This window comes from Nicotiana sylvestris, chromosome 10 (genome assembly GCF_000393655.2).
Source record: "Nicotiana sylvestris chromosome 10, ASM39365v2, whole genome shotgun sequence".
Lineage (NCBI taxonomy): Eukaryota > Viridiplantae > Streptophyta > Magnoliopsida > Solanales > Solanaceae > Nicotiana > Nicotiana sylvestris.
This window is the reverse complement of record NC_091066.1, coordinates 111,910,421-111,935,616: the sequence shown is the minus strand read 5'-3', so window position 1 is coordinate 111,935,616 and position 25,196 is coordinate 111,910,421. Positions and strand designations below refer to the sequence as shown.

Sequence of the window (25,196 nt, the reverse complement as noted above, 5' to 3'; positions counted from 1 at the left end):
CTAGCGTAGTTCGAAAGAATATGTCTAGTAAATTATTGTAGTTTCTCGAGAGAGGATTACGAAATCTAAAGTGTTCACGATTAGTAGAGAATACATAGGCGAAATTGTTGGGAACATAGCGGGAAGGATTCCAACATTTGGGAAAATCATAACTCTAGACCTCCTTAGTTTTGTCTCAAATTTCATTATTGTTAGCTGATAATTTTACTGCTTTATTATAATGTTAGTTAATTAGTTAGAAATAAATATTATAATCTCTATAATTAGGAAATTGTTTGGACTTGTGGTTCTTAGCAATATTGAACAACTGTAACTAAGCCTTAGTTCTCTGTGGGATTCGACTTCGGACTTTTAGACCGGAATATATTTGCAGCGACCGCTTATCCTTTTTAGGACTAGAGTTGGGCGTGATCAGTTGTTCGTGTTTGCTAACATGATGTTGCAATTGCGATTACTAGGCTTCTGAGGCAGGGTTCACACTTGCGACATTTGTCTCACCTTTGCGAGCATTTATTTACAAATGCGACATCTGCAGCAGGGTAAAAGATAAAAAAATCAGGACTTAGCTCATTTTACACCATTTCTCAACCTTAAATACTCTAAAGGCAATTTTTCAAGAGATTTTTCTTCCCAAAATCATTAGTAAGCAACTTTAATCCATTTCTTTTTAATTACCCATTACTTTTGATGTGTTTTCAACATCAAATCTAGAATTTTAATGGTAGAAATTAGGGATTTGAGTAGAAATTGTAAATTTTATAAAATTGAGATTAGACCTCAAAATGTGTTCATATTTCGAAACAAATCACATAAACTGGCTCGGGGGTAAATGGGGAATCGGGTTTTGGTCAAGCGAGCCCGGGTTAACTTTTGTTGACTTTTTTCAAATTCATTAAAAATTGAATCTTTTTCACTCGTGGGTAGTTTTTAAAGCTTAATTTGGATTATTTAAACTATATTTGATTAGATTTGATTGGGTTGGAGGCTAATTATAAAGGAAAAGATGTCGTTGTGCCTTGACTTGAGGGATTAGGACTTGTTGATCTATTTTCTACGTGTATTATGTGTGGGGACAACATATATGAAATGACGATCGAGAATATATGTGTTGCCATTGGGTTAAAGCATGTGGGTAGAAATTGCTTCTTTGTGTTTGATTGTTTCATTGACTATGTTTTCCATGCTTAGGTTAGATTATTACTTTAATTATTTGTCTCGGATTTATTGTTTATTTCAAAAATGTTGGAAATCTTGAAAGTTGAGTTTGTTATCATGACATTATAATTGAAGTGAAATTGCTTCCCGTCTTGCATTTTTAATTCAAATTTGTATTGTTGCTTAATGAGGAAGAGAGAAAAGCATGAAGGGTGTTGTCGTGCCTTATTTGCACACATTATCGTCTATTTAGAGGTTGTGAGGATTAAAGCATGAAGAGTGATGCCGTACATTTGATTACTTATCATCATTATCATATCATGTGAGGTTGAGAATAAAAGTACGAAGGGTGATGACGTGCCATTTTATTTATGATATTACATGGCGAGGACGAGAGTAAAAGCACGAATGGTGATGTCGTGCCATATTTATTACATTGCCTCATTTAATTCCCAGATTAGTGATTTACTTGGTTATAATGTTGCTCATTTCGGAAAGATATTATTTGGTGATTTCAAACTTGTCGTTCTTATAATATTTCCTTTCGTATGTCCCCTCCTAGTTAATATTTTAACTGTTCTACTTGTTATTTTGTTGCTTTATATATATACTGTACAAGATTTTACGTAGGTGTCTTGTCATAGCTTCTTCACTACCTCGTCGAGGTTAGGCTCAACACTTACGGAGTACATTGGATCGGTTGTACTCATGCTATACTTTTGCACTTCTTGCCCAGATACTGGTGTTGAACCAGCGGTGTCTAGAGGTGTTCTACTCGGATTCAACTACATTTGGAGACTTGAGGTATAACTGCACAATGTCCGCAGCCCTGAGGTCCCCTTTTTTATCTATTCTATTATTTATCTAGTCTCAAACAATTGTATTTGCTTCAGACCATATGTGTAATACTCTAGTTGCTCATGTATTCGTGACTCCAGATTCTAGGAGATGTTTAGATATCGTCATTAGTACTCTATTGCTCCATTTTAGACTTTTTCAGTTTATTGTTTGTTAATGTTTTATTTGGATTGTTAAAATTGGTTAAGAAATATAGCTAGCGTTGGCTTACCTAGCAAGTGAAATGTTAGGCGGCATCACAGTCTCGAGTGTGGGATTTGTATATGTCCGAATTTGATCGACCACGACCTACAGCGAGCACGACAAACGACCGAGTACCTACAAGTCGACGCCCAGAGAGATACGACCTTGTAGTAAAAGAAGAGATAACATGACCTCGGCAGTAGAATCATCCCGTTAGGAGACCTAGAGAATATTCCTTAGATAATTCTTTTCTTGTCGATTCTGTGTTTGGAAGAAACTCCTTAGTATATAAGAAGGTTGAAAGCCTTGTAAAAAGGGGGGACTTTATAAAAAACTCACCGCTTTGAATGAAAAGAATATTGACAACTCACTTCTCTCTATTATTATCATCCTAGAGTTTATTATCTTCAGCTATGATTTACCCCTTCATCTTTAATTGATTTGTCCAAAAAGAGTTTAACATCTTTTGAGTCAAACAATTTGGCACCGTCTGTGGAGATTTTCACAGCTGAAATCATAGTTCTCATCTAGGTTCTGGAAAGTGACAATTACTGTTCTTCAAACCTCATAAAAACCAACAATGGCAAAAAAAGAAGCGAGGCTGAAGATGATAGCGTATGTCTCAAACAATCTCCTGAACTCCCTCAACAAAGTCGGTAGGGAAGACACTGAGAACACAACACCAAGAGTTACACCAGAGGGAGAGATCTCACCTTCTCCATACGGGGATCTAATGGTCTTACACGAAATGGGAGCTTCAACGTCCATGGCGGGGGAAACACCACCAGCAGTCAAAAAGCTGCTAGAAGAGTGGTTGACAAGTGCTCTGAGCAACATGCTCAAAAAACCCCCTCAAAGAGATGTCGAAAACTTGCCGCCTACAAAAATCGCAGCTACCACCAATAAGCCGAGCACTACACGAACGGGTAACACCCGCACTGTCACGGATGCAGGTGACGATGCACTCATGGCCATCTTAAAGAAAATGGAAGAGATGGAAAACGAGAACAAAACACTCCATGATCAAATGAAGGAGCATCAGGAGAGGGTTGACAAAATACCAGGCGCCCCGAGCTATTACCAAATGCGATGTGGGCCGATTCGTCGAACAACTGTACAGCGAAGGGGATGCTCCTCACCCTATCCCAAAAACTTTCAAGATGCCACCATACTTGAAAATATATGATGGGACCATGGACCGGTAAAGGGCAATGATCTATCAAAGGAATAGGTACCATCTATGCTGCTAAAAATGTTCGGTGAGACCTTGACAGGGGGAGCATTGACATGGTACTCCTAGCTACCAGCACGATCGATAGCGACGTTCAAAGAGATGGCAGACAAATTCGCCACCGCTCATGCAGGGGCGAAGAAGGCTGAAGCTAGGGTCAATGATATCTTCTCCGTCAGACAAACGACAGGCGAGGGACGTTGGGATTTCCTAGCCCGATTCAACAGAGTAAGGATGAGCCTACCAAACGTGTCAAAAGGGATGGCAGTAGCAGCCTTTCAAAATGGGTGAAACAGGAACGGATCAAAAGCGACCAGAAAACTGCTCAGTAGACTCATGAAGTATCCCCCTACCACATGGGAAGAAATTCACAATGCCTACTGCGCTGAGGTAAGGGCAGATGAGGACGACCTGAACGAGCCACTTTAGCGATTAACATTGGTCCAAACCGAGACAAGGAGAGATTGACGTAATGACGGGCGAAGAGATCAACCACCGTGCTTCAACTGAGAAAGACATCAGCCCTATATCCGAACATCCAACGCACCCCCCGACACGTGGAAGCCTTGCCGCTTCATACTGCGCCCCTCCAAAATGAAAGAGGTATACCTCCACTACTATCTGCTCATAATTTTTGTGTTTCCCCTTCAGAGATAGTGTACGCACTAGAGAAGCTGGGCACGAAGGTACAATGGCCACAAAAAATGAAATTGAACCCAAGTACTAGGAGGTCCAACGTCCTCTGCGAATTCCACCAAGAAAGAGGACATAAGACCAAGGATTGCATAGGTCTATGGCAAGAAGTAGTCAGGATGCTGAACCAGGGGTATCTGAAAGAACTGCTGAGCAACAAAGGAAGAGCCAACTTCGCCCGAGGACGTGACCTATCTCAAGGTTCTCCAAAGCCACCATCGCCAGCACGCACCATACAGATGATTATCGGCGGTGGCGACGACATGGTAATCAACCATGTGATGTTCACCACCACGCATAAACTTAAACGGACGGTCGCACACAAACGGTATGATGACTTCGAAGACAATATCATCTTTGATAAGTCAGATGCTGACGGTTTGTCTTTGCCTCACTATGTTGCTTTGGTTATAACTTTACGCATCGCTGATACAGATGTAAAAAGAATCATGGTAGATGACGGAAGAGGAGTGTGTACTGTTCACCTGAGAGTTCTCATGCAAATGAGGCTCGAGGATAAAATAGTACCGCATTTCATAACACTAACGGGTTTTAACAATGTAGTAGAACGGACTTCCGGAGAAATAGTGCTACCTGTACTAGCGGGAGGAGTCACCTGGAGACAACATTCCACATCATGAACCAGGAAACAACCTACAACGCCATTATAGGGCGACCATGGATACACGCCATGCAGGCCGTTCCCTCAAGCTTTTATCAAGTGATTAAATTTCCCACCCCTAGGGAATATTCAGCATCCGAGGTGAGCCACGCACCACGCAAGAATGCTATCGAATCGCCCAAGATTGCACGCACACCAAATAACTGAAAGGAGCAAGTGCGGAGGCATAGCAATCAGTCATGTCGAGAACCAAACCCGACCCACAAACAGAGGCCATCAAAGACCCGAATATCGTAGAAGCCTGCAAGGCAACTATAGAGGATCTTGACCCCATCCAATTGGACGATGTCGACAATACAAAAAAGGCTTACATAGGGCACAACCTCTCAGAGCTAGGTAAGTATCGTAAAATTTTAACTAACAACGCCGATTTATTTGCCTTCTCCCACTCAGATATGCTAGGAATCCCAAAGGACGTCGCCACTCATAGACTGAATGTCGATCTACTCTATCCACCGGTACAGCAAATGAGGAGAAAGCTCAATGCCGCAATCAATGAGGTGGTCAGCGAAAAAGTGTATAAATTACTCGCCAATGATTCCATCAGAGAATCAAAATACCCCTAATGGGTCACCAATGTGGTCATGGTCAAAAAGAAGAACGGGAAATGGCGAATGTGTGTGAACTTCACCGACCTAAACAAAGCATGCCCAAAAGACTCCTTCCCGTTACCCCATATCGACCAACTGATCGATGGGACAGCGGGGCATGAATTGTTGAGTTTCTTGGACGCCTACTCCAGTTACAACCAAATTCTAATGGCTGAAGAGGATCAAGAAAAGATTACTTTTATCACTCATCAAGGGACTTACTGCTATAAAGTGATGTCGTTCGGGCTTAAGAACACAGGAGCCACATACTAGAGGTTAGTCACCAAAATGTTCAAAAAGCAGCTCGGTAAGACCATGGAGGTCTATATTGATGATATGCTGGTAAAGTCGGCAAAAAAGGAAGATCACATTAGCCATTTGAAAGAAGCCTTCGAGATATTGAGGCAGTACGAGATAAAGTTAAATCTGGAGAAGTGCACCTTCAGCGTGGCCTTGGGAAAATCCCTAGGTTTCCTCGTGTCGCGTAGAGGAATCGAAGTCAACCCGAATCAAATCAAAGCCATCGATGCGATACTGGAGGTACTGACCAGCAAAAAGCAGGTGCAGAAACTAACGGGGAAAATAGTCGCCCTATCAAGGTTCATTTCACGATCCTCAGATAGATGCCACAAATTCTTCAATGTGTTGAGAAAAGACCGTGGGCTGCAATGGAATGAGAAATGTGTCGACGCCCTGAGAAAACTAAGGGCGTATCTATCTTTGCCGCCACTACTCGTCAAAGCGGATCCAAGCGAGTGTCTGCTCGTATACTTGGCAGTTTCCGAAGTTGCGGTAAGTGCAGTCTTGGTCTGTGAAAATAAAGGTACGTAATCTCCGATTTATTATATCAACAAAACTTTAATCGATGCCGAGACAAGGTACCCTCACCTTTAAAAGCTAGCTCTGGCACTGGTCGTGGCTTCACGGAAGCTTAGACCGTATTTTCAATGTCACCCCTTAAAAGTAGTAAAGACCTTCCCCCTAAGAGGTATCCTACACAAACCCGAACTATCGGGTAGACTCGCCAAATAGGCCATAGAATTAAGCGAGCACGACATAACATACCAACCGCGAACTGCCATCAAGTCGCAGGTGCTCGCAGACTTTGTCGCTGATTTCAGCACGGAGATATTGCCCGAGGCAGAACAAGAAGCACTCTGCGCCTCCACACATACCGACCTCTGGGTCCTCTACACCAATGGTGCCTCTAATGCCTCGGGATCGGGACTGAGACTCGTCCTCGAGGTCCCTACGGGCGAAGTGATTTGCCAGTCCATACGATGCCCCGAGATGACTAACAACGAGGCCGAGTATGAAGCTGTAATTGCAGGTTTGAAGTCATCCCTCAAGTATGGCGCTTGACGACTCGTCCTCCACTGCGACTCCCAACTCGTGGTGAACCAGGTCATCGGGACTTTCCAAATTAAAGACCAGAGGCTACAAAGATACCAATCGAAAATCCATAAACTACTGCCAGAGTTCGATGAGTGCCACCTCGACCAAATACCCAGGGCACAAAACATAGAAGCAGATGGCCTTGCTAAACTGGCTACAGCCACCAAGAATATCAACAAAGAAAACGTGGTCACACTCCTTCATTCCTCAATCGACCACGTCGAGGTACAATCTATAAACTTAACTTAAGTTTGGCATAACTGCTTCATAGCCTATTTTCTGGATGGAACGCTTCCACAAGACAAAAAGGAAGCCAAAGAACTCCGGGTACAGGCGGCCCGATACAACCTAATAAACAATGATCTCTACAAAAGAATGTTCGACGGTCCCCTAGCTAAATGTCTGGGACCACACCAAACAAGGAAAGTACTATAAGAAGTACACGAAGGGCATTGCGGAGCCCACATGGGAAACCGCACCCTCGTTCGATGCCTCATCCGCGCCGGTTACTATTGGCCTACCATAAAAAACGAAACCACAGACTATGTCCGAAGGTGTGAGCAATGTCAAAAGTATGCTCCCATGATATATCAAGCGGGAGAACTCCTCCATTCCGTCACTTCGCCTTGGCCATTCATAAAATAGGGAATGGACATTAACGGCCCCCTCCTAGCGGGACGAGGTAAGGTACGCTTCCTTTTGGTTTTAATTGACTATTTCTCTAAATGGGTGGAAGAAGGTGCATACACTCAGATACAGGAACAGAAGGTCATCGCCTTCATATGGAAAAATACTATATGCCATTTTGGAATCCCCAAGGAAATCAGCTGCGACAACGGACCTCAATTCATTGGAAAAAGAATGACTGAGTTTTTCGAAATATAGCACATCAAACGAATACTCTCCACGCCATACCACCCTGCCGTCAATGGCCAAGCCGAATCCTCCAATAAAGTAATACTGAACATATTGAAAAAGAAGTATGAGAAAGCCAAAGGGCTATGGCCTGAACTACTACCTGAAGTATTATGGGCATACTGCACTACGCCAAAATCCAGCACAGGAGAAACGCCATACTCATTGGTCTATGGAGCCGACGCAGTTATACCTGTCGAGGTCGGGGAGCCCAGCTTAAGATACTCTAATGAGAGCGGAACAGACAAAGACGAAAGTAGGCTACAAGATCTGGATGAAGCTGAAGAACGAAGAGACATGGCCCACGTAAGAATGGTAGCCCAGAAGCAACAAGTAGAGAGATACTACAACAAGAGAGCCAAGGTGCGACCACTCAAAATTGGCGACTACGTCCTCAAGGCCAAAACACAAGCATCGAAGGACCCTAATGAAGGAAAATTGGGAACAAACTGGGATGGACCATATAAGATAGTGGCAGCAGCAAACAAAGGAGCGTTCCAGCTAGAAACAATGGAGGTTTAACTACTCCAAAACAACTGGAACATCGCCCAGCTCAAGTACTTCCACTTTAAAAGAAGGCGTCACCTAAGTTGTACTCTTTTTTCCTTACCCGTATTTTGTCCCAATAGGGTTTTCCCAGGGAGGTTTTTAACGAGGTGACGAGGGGGATGCTTTACGGATCAACGTGTTGTTCATTACCTCGACCCATCGATACGATATCCGGATCGAAGCAATAAAGGGACTACATATGGATAATCAAAATCTCCATCGTATAAGCGGAATCATATCTCCATTGTATGTACAGAATCGAATCTCCATTGTATGAGCAGAATTGTATCTCCATTGTATGTACAAAATCGAATCTCCATTGTATGAGCAGAATCGTATCTCCATTGCATGTACAGAATCAAATCTCCATTGCATGAGCGGAATCGAATCTCCATTGTATGTACAGAATCAAATCTCCATTAGTCACAAATAGTCTTCCTATGGGAATGCAACCATCGACATAAATCAAAGTTCGACATCGTCGACATGTGATATCTTCCTACGGGAATACAACTATCTCCAAAAGTTTAAGTTCGACCTCGTTCGAACCATGATGGGATCCTACCTCGATGACAGTTCGAAGCAACATCCCAAATGGACAAGGTCATCGACAAAAGTTTAAGTTTGACCTCGTTCGAACCATGACGGGATCCTACTTTGACGACAGTTTGAAGCAACATCCCAATGGCCAAGGCCATCGACAAAAGTTTAAGTTCGACCTCGTTCGAACCACGACAGGATCCTACTTCGAAGATAGTTCGAAGCAACATCCCAATGGCCAAGACCATCGATAAAAGTTTAAGTTTGACCTCGTTTGAACCACGACGGGATCCTACTTCGACGGCATATTGAAGAAACATCCCAATGGCCAAGTCCATCAACAAAAGTTTAAGTTCGACCTCATTCTAATCACGACGGGATCCTACTTCGATGAGATTTCGAAGCAACATCCTAATGGAATAGGCCATCGACAAAATTTTAAGTTCGACCTCGTTCGAACCACGACGGGATCGTACTTCGATGACAGTTCAAAGCAACATCCCAATGGCCAAGGCCATCGACAAAAGTTTAAGTTCGACCTCGTACGAACCGCGACAGGATCCTACTTCGACGATAGTTCAAAGCGACATCCCAATGGCCAAGGCTATCGACAAAAGTTTAAGTTTGACCTCGTTCGAACCACGATGTGATCCTACTTCGACGACAATTTGAAGCAACATTCCAATGGCCAAGGCCATCGACAAAAGTTTAAGTTTGACCTCGTTCGAACCACGATGGGATCCTACTTCGACGATAGTTTGAAGCAACATCCCATTGGCGAAGGCCATCGACAAAAGTTTAAGTTCGACCTCGTTCGAACCACGACGTGATCCTACTTCGACGACAGTTCGAAGCAACATCCCAATGGCCAAGGCCATCATTGACAAAAGTTTAAGACCGACCTCGTTCAAACCACGATGGGATCCTACTTCGACGGCAGTTCGAAACAATGTCCCAATAGCCAAGGGCGTCAGTATCATATACAATAAGCAAAAGGAAAAAACAACAAACAAACAAACTGGTGAAAATAAAATATACATTACAGCAAAATATCATTTACATTTGCCCTTACAAAGAGGCCCTAGTACGGCCCATGCCAAAAATTCCTAAGCAAAAGTAAAATACAAACCAAGACTACACATCATCCCTAGCGAGGTAAGCATCTTCATACCACGAATCCGCAGCAAGGTGATTCGCGTCATCAGAATTGATACCTTCCCCGTCAGGAGTAAGGGGGTTGTATTGACATGACTCACAAGCTGCACGTGCCTCAGCATGCACCGCCTGAACCTCCGCCTCCGTTGCCCTGCCCTCGGCATGAAAAGCCTTATACACATCGAGCCGAGCCTCCGCATGGACCCACAACTCATACAAGCGACGAGGCGAGCCCTAATCGGCTGAGGCACGAGACGTAGAAGGCTGAGAACATCGATTTGTCTCCTCCGCCCTCAGCGAAGCCATTTGCCCCTACAATGCGGCTAACTCCGCCTCTAGCTCCCTAATACGCCCTTCGAGCCCTTCGATTTGAAGACCGGAGGCTTCCCTCTCCCTAGTAAGTTCCGACCTGGAAATGCGGAGATCATCCTCCAAAGATACCGACTCAGAAATAGTGGCCGCCAACTTATCAGCACTGCGTTCAGCTGTCCCTTGAGCCCGTCGACCTACGCTGCCTTAACATTCAACTCGGCGGTCAAGTCGGCCACCTTCAGCTTTAAGTCGGCATTCTCAGCCATTACCCTATACTGAACTCAAGCTCACCCTCCTTCGCCTTAAGGAAGGCCTATAATTCGCTATTACGGGCGATAGCCCTCACAAGCTCCTCGTCCCTCTCCTTCAGCTCCTCTATCCTACGCTCCAATTGGTCCTCCCGCTGCTTAAGCCCGTTGCGAAACACCTAGAACTCGGGATCCTGATGATAGATGTCAGACGTCGCCCGATGTTTAGCACGATACTGATGATACTTCGACAACATCTTCTTATAGAGGCCCATCCTCTTTCGTTCACGATGCTCCCTCTCCACCTCCAAGACGAGGGTCTGACAAAAGAGAAGGGCAGAGTTAAAAAATAAAATACACAACGCCAACTATCACAACGACCTCACGACAAAAAAGAGAAGAAAAGGGAACCTACTTGCAGGGCCATACCGGCGACCTTCTGAGACAACTCCGCGTCACTCATCGCTCCAAGCGTCTCGCTTTCAGGAGCGACACAAAGAGGAGCGAGGGCCGACGCAACCTGCTTGCTGTTCAGCAGCAAGTTGTAGCTCCCCGGGACTACTACATGACGGTCAGATCCATCTATCCTAACCTCCACATGGGTGTGGCGACCCAAAAATTCACTGATATCCTCCGGGTCGATATCCGAACCTGAGTCGTCATCCTCGATACAAGGTCCTCCAACATTAGATGATGCGCCACCTTCAATGGAGCGCACTGAACCGGCCCCCGGGCCAGTTCTTTCCACTCGGGGAGACCTTCCCGACAAAATGGTATCAGCCATAAATATGGGCACTAGGGCTATCCGGGAGGCTCCGCTGCCGTCAGCATCGGTAGCCATGCCCTTTCCCAGCTCCAACCTTCTCCTTTTCCACTCTAACAGCTCGTCACCGTTAGAAGATTCATCGACGGGATGTGAGGCCGATACCAATGAGGCTTCTTCCCTCGTGGCCACAGTTCGAGACGAATCTCCCAATTGAGTAAGTTGAGGACGGCTTTGCTGAACAGACTCACATAAGATAAATCATGTGTCCGCAGTAGCAATGGCTTGTCTAAAAGCGGGAACTGGTGCCCTCCGTCTAGAAGCTCCCCGACCTGCCATCACAAAGGGTCATACGGTTAAGCAGGGTCGTATGGCCAATGAGGTAGTAGAGCAGGTTCTTACCTGAGGACACCCTAGGGCCATAACGTTGCACGAAGGCAGAACAAGTCCGAATTTCCTCTGCATGAGGAAGTAGGCGAACTGCCTAGTTCTTGAGACCCGCAATGGGGCGAGGCGGGCGGCCCATAGCTGCGAAATGACAAATGAGAAAAAGTTACAATAATTACAAAAAATAGGGAGACGTTATGGACGGCGGTACTTACGAGTTTTGTTCCATCGCTTCGGAAATCCGGCGGGGTCCGAAACGACGTGTTCAGTTTTGGTAAAGAAGTAATTGTGCCAAAATTTATGGCTCACCCGGTCATCCGTACCGACCACCAGCCCTTTTGTACCACAAAGTCTCAAGTTCACCATGGTGCCCCTGAGGAAGCCAGGTGTGAATAAGTGCAAAAGATGGTGGACGAAGACGCTACATTCCGCCAACTCTGCATACTTAGTCAATAGCAGAAGCACCTTAAGCGTGTAAGGCGAAAGCTGAGCCGGGCAAACCTGGTAAAATCTGCAGAATTCTTCCGCTAGAGGGAAGAAAGGAAGGGTGTAACCGATCACAAAAGGATACTCGTAGAAAGCACAGTACCCAAGCCTGTGAACGTCAACGTAATCTTCCCCCGCCAGAATCATCTCTACATAGGCGGGAATACCGTACTTTATGCGGAAGGCGTTAGGTGAACCTGCTTCATCTCAAAAAGTACGGGGTTCGGAGTAAGGGGCAGATCTTTGAGGAAATCACTCCGGGATAGGGGACACCTCGGTAGTAGCGCCTCCACCGTAAGAGGGCTATCACCCTCTTCTACCTCTACCTCCCCGCTGCCGGAAAGAGGCGTTGTGGTTGACGGGGCGGCTTCAGGAACCTCCTCATTAGCACGACGAGACCTTGGCATAATTTCGTGTATAAGAGTGGATACACAAAGGGAGTGAAAAAGAAGAAAACTTCCGGCAAGGAATGGAAGCGGGGACAAGAAGGTGTAAGAGCAAATGAAGAAGACTGAGAGGTTATCGAGAGGGAGTGGCTAAAGTTTTTCAAAAAATCGAACCTTTCATCTATTTATAGGGTTGTATAGCGCTAGAATCAAGGCGGAAGGCTTCAAATCAGGGCAAGAATCAAAGCGCCAAACCGTCAGTCCTTGCCTCGAAAATTCGCGTAATGATAATGCACATAAAGCTGATGTCACCCCCGGGTGGCGTGTGCTCTTTGGTGCTCCGCCGAACATGATAGCCAACTCTCGTTGGCCGCGTCGCAACATCCCAACGGGTCAAATTCCTCCCAAGGAAAGCATAGAGTCCGCTCATCGAGGACGCACCCGGTCGCGTCCTCGATGAGCGGAGGGACTAACTGTATGGGTCCGAATTTGATTGACCACGACCTACAGCGAGCACGACAAATGACCGAGTACCTGCGAGTCGACGCCTAGAGAGATACAACCTTGTAGTAAAAAAGAGACAACATGACCTCGACAGTAGAATCAGCCCATTAGGAGACCTAGAGAATATTCCTTAGATAATTCTTTACTTCTCGATTCTGTGTTTGGAAGAAACTCGTTAGTATATAAGAAGGTTGAAAGTCTTGTAAAAAGGGGGACTTTATAAAAAACTCACCAGCCTTGAATGAAAAGAATATTGACAACTCACTTCTCTCTATTATTATAAACCTAGAGTTTATTATCTTCAACTACGATTTATCCCTTCATCTTTAATTGATTTGTCCAAAAAGAATTTAACATCTTTTAAGTCAAACAGGATTCCGGGTCGTGACACTTATATAATTTAATCTTTCCCAGACAACATCCAATATGATCAAACACACTCAAAATCAGAAGTTAACATTCAACCACATGTAAATCACCTCTTTCATAATTAATTTGCACAATCAATTACTATATAATTGACAAGGGTATTACAACTTTACTTTGATTTATTCTAAGAAATTTTAGTGAATCGAAGAAGATATTTTTAATTCTTCAATTCTTTTTCCTTTTTTTTGGTGGTATTAATTCTTCAATGCTAGTATACACGACTTAGTTGACGTGCAACATCCTTTGAACTCCTTCCAATTTCTTCAAGAATTATCACTCGACCAAATATTATGAGGCCAAATGTAACCGTTGCATTTTTAATAGAAATCAATTTCCTTTTTCCTCCTTGATTACTTTCAGCTCATGAATTGAGTGAAGCGTGAATCTCTTCGAGCCTTCTGCCTTTTGTTTCAGGGACCATTTGGTAGATGAAGATCGCAGCAAGTAGGCAAACAAATGCATATAGGAAAAACGTTCCTGCATATAAAGAAAAAAAGAAGAGGAAATGACATTATCCATCGCCTTGTATTTTAAAAAACAAACGTATTTTCTCATACAGTTATGAGTTTATATAATTATCTAATATCTGATGAGCTGAAAGCAACACCTAGTCAATCAAGCCTTCTCAACATCTTAGTACTATCTCAATTTGCATGACACTCTTTCTATTTTAACCGTTTCAAAAAATTTGATATTATACAGGCGAATCTAGCCTTAAGCTTGTGGGTTCCCGTGAACTTAGCAGTTTTTGTCCAAACTCTATATTTATATCAAAAAAGGCGTAAAAATACCACTCAACTAACATAAATGGCCTATCTATATCATCCGTTAAAAGGTCATCCTATTCATGCCACTAACGTTATACTTTTGAACATTGATCTTATCTGGTCGTGATGAGGAATTAAGGGCTGGGTTAAAAAATAGTTGGATTTTATCGGGTTGGGCATGGATAATTATACATAATCAGGATTAAAAGAAATGTAGGGTCAGGTAAAGAAGAACCAGTAATATAAAGACATGTGGCAAAGGTGGGGTCGAAAAATTAATTCTTATTATTTAAAAATCAGAAAATAGAACTGTTAGTCGACAATGACATAAATAGGCCAAAAATATAACGTTAGTGGCATAAATAGGCCAAAAATATAACGTTAGTGGCATGAATAGGGCGATCTTTTAACGGATGGCATAGATACGCCATTTATGTTAGTTGAGTGACATTTTTATGCCTTTTCCGTATTTATATTAAGAAATCCGTTTAATATCTATAGATATTTGACTGTGAACCCACTAAATACTTGAGGTCGTTATAGGAATCCATAAACATCAAATTCTGGATCCGCGTCTGCTTGTAATGTTATTTTGCACAACTTCTACCAAGTTTTTAGATTTTAAATCAATTTAACTAAGAGAGATTTTGTTGGACCTCAAGTCAGTTTGGGCCAGCCTAGTAACAGAGAACGGCCCAATCAGCCTAGTTGATGGTTCTCTAATTTATGGTCCGACCCGACCCTGCTGTAAATATATATTTTGTATATATAGTTAGGAACTTTACTTCACAGGTGTGCATTCATTTTTTCATTGCATCAATAAAATTGATCAGATAATTTTCTCTCTACTGTTCTTCATATTGCATCTGAGAGTTAGGGTTTGCTTTTACGAATTTCCACAAATTGATCTCGTTTCCAGATGTTAGCATGGTATCAGATCACATAACTCGATAGATTACAACACTACGGTTCGTCCGATAGTACCCTTGGGATCAGATTCTCCACGTTCTGTTTTTCCGGTGAAGGTTGCATCGGAGCTCCATTTTTTGTTTTTCACGGTGAATTAGCTTGGATCTCTTTCTTTTCTATGCTACTGAGGGATTTTGGTACTGTTACTTCCTCTATACTTGGTTGATTGTGATTAATTGTTACTAGCTTTCAAAATTTTCTGAAACCCTAATTTTTCAATAATTACGATGAGTACTACTAGCGGTATTTCGAATATAAGTGCATCATCTACATCATCTGAGTCCACTACTTCTCCTGTGGAACCTTTGCACCCATTATATCTGTATCCATCCAATCTCCTAGAACTGTTGTTGTTGCTACTACATTCAATGGTTTGGGTTGTGGGAGTTGGCGTAGAGGAATGCTGATAGGCCTCTCGTGTAAGAACAAGCTAGGATTGATTAATGGAATTACTCCTAAACCTAGTGCAGATTCTCCTTTGTATGAGCCTTAGTGTAGATGTAATGATATGGTCACTGCTTGGATTCTGAATAGTTTGGACATGGAAATTAGAGAGAGTGTTATGTACACAGAATCAGCTGAAAATTTATGGAAGGAAATAGAGCACCGCTATGGAAAGCCAAATGGAAGTAAAATGTTTTAGATATGCAAGGAAATCTCTTCCATCTCTCAATGATCTCCCAACATAGCATCTTATTTCAATATGATTAAGAAACTCTGGGATGAGCTAGCATTCTCTATATCCTATCCTCCTTGTATATGTGGGTGCAAAGAAGCCTTTCAGAAGATAGAAGAAGACCAAAAAGTCCACCAATTTCTAATGGGTTTACATCAGAACTACTCTAATGTGAGAAGAAATATTTTGATGATGAAGCCTCTTCCAGATATAGATACTGTACATGCAATTCTGATTGAAGATGAGAGTCAGGCAGATGCTAAAACTTCAATTCCCTCTTTCAGTTCAGAGTCTGCATCTTTTAGTGCTGCAGTTCAGAAACAAATTTCTACTGGAGTTCAAAAACCATACACCCAGAGAGTCAATTTTGATCCTTTTGGGAAATTTAATTCTAGCCTGATTTGCAAGTATTGTAAAAAGCCTGGTCATTCTATTGAGAAGTGATATAAACTACATGGCTATCCACCTGGTTCTGGAATCAGACTAAAGAGAAATGTTGCATGTTCTCAAGTTTATGGCTTTCAAGTGGCAGGGCATTCTCAGAATTCTGGAACAGATGGTTCTAAAATGCTTCAAACTGATGTTGGAGGCCATATGTTTTCTAAGGAAGAATATGACCAACTCATTTCTTTTATCCAACAATCTAAGATCTCCTCTACTACTACTAGTTCTGATGGTATTCTTGCTTGCAATGTCTCTAGTATAGAGAGTAGTGTTTGGATTATAGACTCTGGTGCTACTAATCATATGATACCGTATAAATCACTTCTTAGAGATATTAAACCTCTAATTTTTCCCTATCTTGTAACTCTTCCCAATGGTTACAAGGTTAAAGTAACCTGTACTGGAACACTTTCTTTATCTTCTGATATTTCTCTTCCTAATGTACTTTTTGTTCATTCTTTTCATTATAATATGATTTCTTTGTCTGAATTGCTATTATACCTAACTAATTATGCACTATTCACACCTACTTCTTGTATCTTGTTGCAGGGCCCTTTTCTGTAGAAGTCACTGATTTTTGGTAGACTTCAGAAAGGGTTATACCTTCTACATTCGGATACTCTTTCTCCCATTGATTAATGTGATTCTGCTTTTGTAAATACCATAACTGCCATCCTTGGTGATTCTAATAAGAGTAGTTCTGATTTCAATTTTGAGTCTATTTCATTACCTGATAATACTGTTCATACTTTACCTTCTACATTGTCTCTTAATCATATTTGGCATTTGAGGTTGGGTCATGTACCTTTTTTGAAAAATATCCCTTTTCAATCTGATAAACCACCTAAGAAACAGTCCTTCTTGTGCCCTATTTGTCCCATGGCCAGGCAAGAAAGACTACTATTTCAGCTAGTTCATGTTGATCTTTGGGGACCCTATCACACTCACACCTATAATGAATATATATATATATTTCATTACCTTTGTGGATGATTTTACCAGGGCAACATGGACTCATTTGTTATCATCTAAATCAAATGCTCTTACTATACTTAAATCTTTTGTCCTTATGATTCAAACCCAATTTGGTTGTCATGTTAAAGTCATTAGGTCTGACAATGCTTTTGAATTGGGTTCTAGTTCTGAGAGAATTTCTTTCTTTTCTGCTCAAGGGATCCTCCACCAAACTTCATGTCCACACACACCTCAGCAAAATGGTGTTGTAGAAAGAAAACATACGCATTTATTAGAAACTGTAGGGCTTTTCTTTTCCAATCTAAATTTCCTGTCAAGTATTGGGGTGAATGTATTTTGACAGCTACATATCTAATAAACAGATTTCCTTCCCCATTGCTACAAATAAGTCACCTTTTCAGCTATTGTATGGTACTTTTCCTTCTTTCACTCATCTCAGAATATTTGGATGCTTAGCTTTTTCTTCTGTACCAAAACTTTATAGAGACAAATTTAAATCCAAAACCATCTCTTCTGTTTTTCTTGGTTATAGTCCTGAAAAGAAAGCCTACAAACTACTGAATCTTTCTTCCTTAGTCATCTTTCATTTTAGAGATGTAGTTTTTCATGAGCATATCTTTCCATTCTCTATGTCATCATCTTCTTCTTCTCATTTATTTCCCCTTCTTTCTCTACTTCCCCAGTTTCTCCTACTCCTGTAGTTCCTCCTGATCTTACTCTTTCCTCTACATCTGTTTCTCCTACTCCCTCTTCAACATCTTTTCCTTCTGCATCTTCTTCTGATTCTACTCCTCATCTAAGGAGGTCACTAAGACCATATCAAACTCCTGCTTATTTGAAGGATTATGTATGCACCATTGTTTCTAAGTCTAAACCTTCTCTTTTATCTGATGAGGCTTGTTTGCTAGAACCTCGGTTCTATCATCAAGTTGTGGGCCATCCTGCTTGGCAGGATGCCATATTGAAAGAGTTTCAAGCCCTAGAAGCCAATAACACTTGGGAGATAGTGCCTCTTCCTCCTGGGAAGAAAGTCATTCCTTGTAAGTGGGTATATAAGATTAAACAGAAGGCTGATGAGTCAGTTGAGAGGTACAAGGCTCGATTAGTCATTAGAGGGGAAAATCAACATGAGGGTATTGATCTTACTAAACTTTTTCCCATGTGGTCAAATTAACAAAAATCAGATATCTGTTATCTGTAGCTACTAAAAGAAATTGGACGATTTTTCAGTTAGATGTAAATAATGTCTTTTTACATGGGGACTTAGATGAAGAGGTGTTCATGAAGATTCCTCAAGGTCTTTCTGTCCAATCTATTTCCTCTTCCTCCACTACTCTAGCTTGCAGGTTGAACAAGTCCCTTTATGGACTTAGGCAAGCATCTCGACAATGGTACGCCAAATTATCTTTAGCATTGCAATCTAGAGGTTTTCATGCTAGTCTGAATGATTACTCTTTATTTACTAAGTTGGTTGATGGTTCTTTAATTGTTGTTGTTGTGTATGTTGATGATATTCTTGTTGGTGATAATCTGTCTGAGATCATCGCCCTTAAGCAATTTCTGGATGCTGAATTCAAGATCAAAGATCTTGGTGAGCTTCATTATTTTCTTGGACTGAAGATCACCCGGCAGTCTACTGGTTTCCTGGTTTGTCAATGCAAGTTTATCATGGACCTCCTATCTAAGTTCCATTGTTCTAATGTCTCTTCAGTGGTGGCTCCTCTTGACCCTCATGTTAAATTGTCTGTTGAGCTTGGTGACCTTCTGCTTGATCCATCTCTTTATAGGAGGAGGCTTGTGGGTAAGCTGAATTATCTTCAGCACACTAGACCTGATTTGTCTTTTATAGTCCAGCATTTAAGCCAATTCATGTCTGCCCCTAGAGTTCCCCATTTGAATGTTGCTTTACATGTATTGAGATATTTGTCTGGTACTAGCACTTTGGGGTTATTATTTTCTGCTAGTTCTTCATTTTCTCTCCAAGGTTATTGTGACTCTGATTGGGCGAGTTGTACTGATTCGAGGAGGTCAGTTAGTGGTTTTATTCTATTTCTTGGTGGTTGTCCTGTCTCTTGGAAGTCTAAGAAACAGCCTACTATTGCTTTGTCTTCTGCTGAGGCTGAGTATAGGGCCTTGATGTTGCTGAGATTACTTGGATTCTCCGGCTACTTGCTGAGCTTGGGGTTTCTTCTCTCACCCATGTGGACGTGTATTGTGACAATCAGGCAGCTGTGCATATTGCCAGAAACCCAGGTTTCATGAGCTTACCAGGATATCGAGGTGGACTGTCATTTGTGCGCAGTGCTTTGACATCTGGCTTTATTGAGCTCAATTCCATCTCTACTTCCTCTCAATTGGCTGATATTTTTACCAAGTCATTCCTAGGTGCTCAGCAACAGCTCTCTATATCCAAGCTTGGAATGGCCTCCCCTTCCAGCTTGCAGGGGAGGGGGGAGGGGGTGTTGGACCTCAAGTTAGTTTGGGCCAGCCTAGTAACAGAGAATGGCCCAATCAGCCTAGTTGATGGTTCTCTTATTTATGGTCCGATCCGACCCAGCTGTAAATATATATTTTGTATATATAGTTAGGAACTGTACTTCATACGTGTGTATTCATTTTTTCTAGATGTTAGTAGATTTTCACAAAAAGTACAATCCAACCTACTACGTCTCATCTATATGGTCATGTTTTTAAGTTTTCAGCTGCATAGCCCACTATTATTTATTTTTTTGCACGAGTATTTATACACGTAGTATAAAATATTATACAATATTAGACACTAAGTATAATATTTTATAATATTGTATATAAAAATTGGATTTTATCTCCTATAAATTTCAACTTACGAAAAACATCATCAAATAGTTTCAAATATTTAACTACAACTTCAAAATGACATTTTCAATGAGCTTCAATCATCAATTTGTCAAAAATTTCAATAAACCTAAAAATTCCATTTATGAATTTTCAAGCTTTTAATCATCAACAATAGAATTTTAAATTTTCACTTTAATGTTAAATTTTTGATGATAAACATGAACAAAATCAGTTTCTAACACCTACTCTTCTTAATACTCTATTAGGAGTTTCAGATTTTATACGAAATAGGCTAAATTAGATAAGAAAAAGAATATAGGCTAAAATTGGTTGAGGAAATACTGCACTTCTTCGTAGTTGTTTCTTTAACACTAATCAAATGTAAGTTAAATGTAATGTTTTCTCTTTCAGTCTAGCTTTTGATCGATTAAGAATTGTAATATCTTACTCAATATACTATTTAAAATATATAAATCAAAATAATATTTTAGACTCCATTTCCAATCTAATGATTTTCCGTTGAAAAAAAAAGTGATTTCTTCTTTTTTTATCATTGAAAAGAATTGTGCATTAAACTGCCTTTTGTATCCGACAAAACACAAAGAACAATATAATGTGTCTTTGGTACCTAATTGTACGTAATTACGAAAGACTAGTATATTTAATGAAAGCAGCTAGAAATTTCTTTTGTTGGTTGAGATATGAATTATTTTGACAGTTTACTAGTCTCAAAGAAATTTTAATCAAATAAGAGAATCGATCATTAACTCCTGAAATATAAGTTTTTCCTTTTTTCTGGGAAAAGAAACTCAGACAAAGAAATAAGTGTTGAATGGGATTACCATGGGAACTCCACAACATGAGAAAGTTGAAGGTGTAAGAAATAACCCAAGAACCAAACCAATTCATCAATGTCACTAAACCCCCGCCTAATCCCTTTACATGTAATGGAAATACCTGCACATAAAGATAAAATATCATCTTTAATTCTTTTGTCCTTGTATCAAAAGGATAGCTTGCTGATTTTAATTATTATAAGATAAAATAACATAAACGTTGATTTCAATTAATGTTACCTCACTCATAATGAGCCAAGGACCTGCCCCCATTCCTATTGAAAAGAAGGCTATGTACACCTGTACCCGATACAAATTTAAAAATAAACCGACATGTTCAATATTTTTTTTTGGGTAATTACTTAGGAATAGAATGAACTTTTGTATATCAAAGTCTTACCAAAACGCCAAGAATTGCAAGGTTGGGGACTAAAGTTGGTGCCACAGAATGAGCCTATTAGAAAATAAAACAACAGTATATACTTATAAAAAAGATTAAGTTGAGAGGGGAAAATAAAAATTAAACTCACGCCAACCATAACATTGATTAACCTTGAAAAAGAATGAAAATGCAATTAGTAGATTCCCCAACAGCAAGCCAGACGCAGACATCTGAAAAATAAAGAAATACTACTCCATTAGTTTTAGAAATGTGACCTTCTCTTTCCATTAGGTTGAACTCAAGGGGGGAGTATGAATTAGGGAGATTAATTTTAATTCTCAACAGCCTTTTTGTCTGTAAATATTTACCATTAGAAGGGGTCTTCTACCAGTTCTATCTATCAAAAGTGCACCCCCTGCAGTGACTCCCACCTGAAAGAAAAATAAACCTACATTTATATTTTTTAGAAAATTATCAAAGAATTTTCATAATTATTTTTAGAAATGAGAAAACAGAAACCTGTAGGACGCCAAAAAGTATCGTTCCAAGACGGGGATTAAAACCTGACATCAAATCACGTGTAATTAGTGGAAGATGGCAACAGTGACGCTACAACAAACAACAATAATATAGTTAAAACTACGACAAACCTGCTGATTTGAAAATTTCAGTAGAATAGAAAACAATTCCGTTAATTCCCACAAACTGCTGGAACGCCATCAACCCAACAGATATCTAAAAGCAGAAAGAAGAGCAAAAATAAGTAATTTTAGCTTAACAAAACAAAAAATAAGGGGTTGAGATGCTTACAATAACTGCTCGATAATTGGATCTGTCGAACAAGTTTAGAAATGTGACTTTGGGGAGCGTTTGAAGAATGGTCAAATACTCCTGTAATATAAACCAAACACTAAACAGTAAGTCGTTTCATTCATATTTTATGTTGTTACCTCGAGCAACATGTATGTATATGTACGTACTTGTATAGTGGACCTTTCATATGAAATGTCAGCATGTTTCCCTCTTAGCTTTCTTAGTGCTGCTTCAAATTCTTCTTCTTCTTCTCCATTCATAGCCTGCTCCAACACACTACTTTCTATTCATTTCTCCTTTTACTTGTTGAGATGCGAACTAATGCAGGGAAGTAGATAGAGGCATATCTATGATTATCAGATTATATTGTGTAGGTGATGAGGACCTGCGCCTGCCGTCTGTGTCTTTTTCCGGAAGGTTTTTATGTGAAAAATTGATTAAAATATAAAATCGTGCCTTAAAATTCATTTGAGTTGAATTCGGTCAATATTTTGAGCAAACGGACCCGAATCCGTATTTTGATAGCCCAGTGGGTCTGTATTGTGATTTGGGACTTGGACGTATGTCCGGAATCAAATTCGGAGGTCCCTAGCTTGATTTATCGCAATTTGTTGAAAATTAGAAGTTTATTAAGGGTTTAAAGATCAAGTTTGACCGAAGTTTGACTTTGTTGCTACCGTGTCCGGATTTTTGTTCCGGATCTTGGTATAGGCTTATTATGGTAATTAAGACTTTTCTGCAAATTTTTGGTGCAAAACAGAGTTGATTTAACGTGATTCAGACGTCCGATTGTTAAAATGAAAGTTCTTAAGTTTTATTAAAAATTTCATTCGATTTGGTATCCGATTCGTAGTTCTAGGTGTTATTTTGGTATTTTGATCGCGCGAGCGAGTTCGTATAATCTTTTTGGACTTGTATGCATATTTGATTTTGAGCCCCGAGGGCTCATGTGAGTTTCAGATAGATTACGAGTGTTTCAGACTTAGAAATTCCGGTTTTCTTTAGCTTCTGCTGTCATCTGGTATTTTCTTCTTCGCGATAGCGAAGGTACTCCCGCGATCATAAAGAGTAAATTGGGTTGGGGGTGGATTTGCGAATGCGATAGTTGGGTCACGAACGCGGAGGAATGGGGGACTTACCCTTCGGTAACGCGACCAGCTTCTCGCGAATGTGTAAGCTTTGGACCTAGAAAGGGGGATCAGTGCTTTCTTCTACGCGAACACGAGAATTCGCTCGCGAACGCGAAGGACTAGGGGAGCAGCCTTCATGGACGTGTAGGCCATTTTGGCTGATGTGCTTCGTAAACGCGGCAGGTCCTTCGCGAACACGATGAAGACCTGACGCACGGACCTTAAAACATTTCAAAAGCGGGATATCACCCATTTTCACCATCTTTCCATTAAAGCTCGGCCTAGAGGCGATTCTGAAGAGAATATTCATCACCAATTCATAGGTTAGTATACTTTAATTCATTTTCTTCCATTTCTAACATCACCCATTAATTACTAGCCTTAATCTTTGTTCTTCCATGGTAGACAACTAGGGATTTAGGAAGAATTGGGAGATCTTGCAAATTCGGATTTAGACCTCAATTTGGAGTCGGATTTCAAAACTAATTACATAATTGGGCTTGGGGGTGAATGGGTAAATGAGTTTTGGTCCGAATCTCGGATTTTGACCAAGCGGTCATGGGGTTGACCTCTTTTGACTTTTTTGGAAAATTATAAAAATCCTAACTTTATCTAGTGTAATTAATTCTTTTAGCATTATTTGACGTTATCGAGTCAATTGTGATTAAATACGATTGGTTTGGAGGCGGATTCTAGAGGAAAGGCCCCAGTAGAGCTCTGGGTTGACTGCTGAGTGAGGTAAGTGTCATGGTTAAACTTGACTTGAGGGATTAGGACTTGTTTGCCTATTTACTACATGTTTAAATGTGTGTGTACAACATATATGAGAGGTGAGGAATACTTATGCGTTGTTGTTGGGTTAAAGCATGCGGGTGAGACTTGTTTCCTTGTATTTTATTGCCTTCTTTAATTATGATATCCATGCTTAGATTAGTTTATTACTTACTTGATTGTTCTTTCTGTATTTATGAACTAATTGTGATTGTTGAGTATTTTTGGAAGTTGAGGTTTTGTATCTTGGAACCATTATTGACATAAGGTTTATTCTTGCTTGTTCTATCTCCCAAATTCTTATATTCATTACTATATGGTAAGGGAGAGTGTTAAAGCACGAAGGGTGATGTCGTGCCATTTATTGTTGCATTTATTGATTAATAAATAATGAGGAAGAGAGTAAAAGCACGAAGGGTGATATCGTGCCGTATTTATCGTTTCATGGAAAGGTTGAGAGTAAAAGCACGAAGGTGATGCCATGCCATATTTATCGTTTCATGGTGAAGTTGAGAGTAAAAGCACGATGAGTGATGTTATGCCATCTTTATTCGTTATGTTTATACCTTTTCATTGTTGATGATTTATTTGACTATCTTATGTTGTCATTCCTATTATAGTTATCGTATCTTGTTCCCCTTTCGCATGCTTCCTCCCAATTTTACATGTTAAATCTTTATTTGTTACTATGTTGCACATATATCTATGTTTATACATGTTAAATTACATGAGTGTCCTGTCATAGACTCGTCACTATCTCGTCGAGGTTAGGCTTGGTACTTACAGAGTACATTGGGTCGGTTATACTCATACTACACTCTGCACTTCTTGTGTAGATTTTGGTACTGGTCTCAGCTGTACGTGAGGTACATCAGCTCGGATTAGCATATTTGGAGACTCGAGGTAGATCTGCTGGCGTCCGCAGACCTTGAAGTCCCGTTCCTCTTTCCTATTTACTGTTCATTTCATTCGAAACAGTTGTATTTATTTCAGACTATATTTGTAGAACTTGTAGTAGCTTGTGCACTTGTGACTCCAAATCCGGGATTGTACTAGATATTTTTGGTTATTTTACCTTTTCGCACATCATTCCATTTTTATTTCAGTTTAAATGGATTTTTAGTTACTTGAATCGTTTAAATGGAATATGATTTA

The 25,196-nt window shown here is 40.7% G+C and overlaps 2 protein-coding genes across 4 annotated transcripts in view; one reads left to right on the top strand and one right to left on the bottom strand.

The window, feature by feature from the left end:
- The first annotated feature begins 3,529 nt into the window (after positions 1–3,529).
- On the top strand, positions 3,530–4,761 carry LOC104210894 (uncharacterized). Its single transcript, XM_070159442.1, has 2 exons — positions 3,530–3,626; positions 4,079–4,761. Exons 1-2 carry the CDS (start codon positions 3,530–3,532, stop codon positions 4,759–4,761), a joined length of 780 nt encoding a protein of 259 aa, XP_070015543.1.
- An 8,753-nt stretch (positions 4,762–13,514) lies between these two features.
- Positions 13,515–25,196, bottom strand: part of LOC104210893 (sugar transporter ERD6-like 8) — a 91,108-nt gene continuing 79,426 nt past the window's right edge. For all 3 annotated transcript variants that reach the window (XM_070160680.1, XM_070160678.1, XM_070160679.1), the window contains 10 exons: positions 22,308–22,403; positions 22,138–22,218; positions 21,978–22,062; positions 21,847–21,890; positions 21,696–21,758; positions 21,498–21,557; positions 21,346–21,399; positions 21,186–21,245; positions 20,952–21,066; positions 13,515–13,938 (listed from right to left, as the gene is read on the bottom strand). In XM_070160680.1, coding sequence (XP_070016781.1) covers positions 13,823–13,938; positions 20,952–21,066; positions 21,186–21,245; positions 21,346–21,399; positions 21,498–21,557; positions 21,696–21,758; positions 21,847–21,890; positions 21,978–22,062; positions 22,138–22,218; positions 22,308–22,403 — 774 coding nt within the window. In that variant the 3' untranslated portion in view covers positions 13,515–13,822. The remainder of the gene's footprint in view (positions 13,939–20,951; positions 21,067–21,185; positions 21,246–21,345; positions 21,400–21,497; positions 21,558–21,695; positions 21,759–21,846; positions 21,891–21,977; positions 22,063–22,137; positions 22,219–22,307; positions 22,404–25,196) is intronic.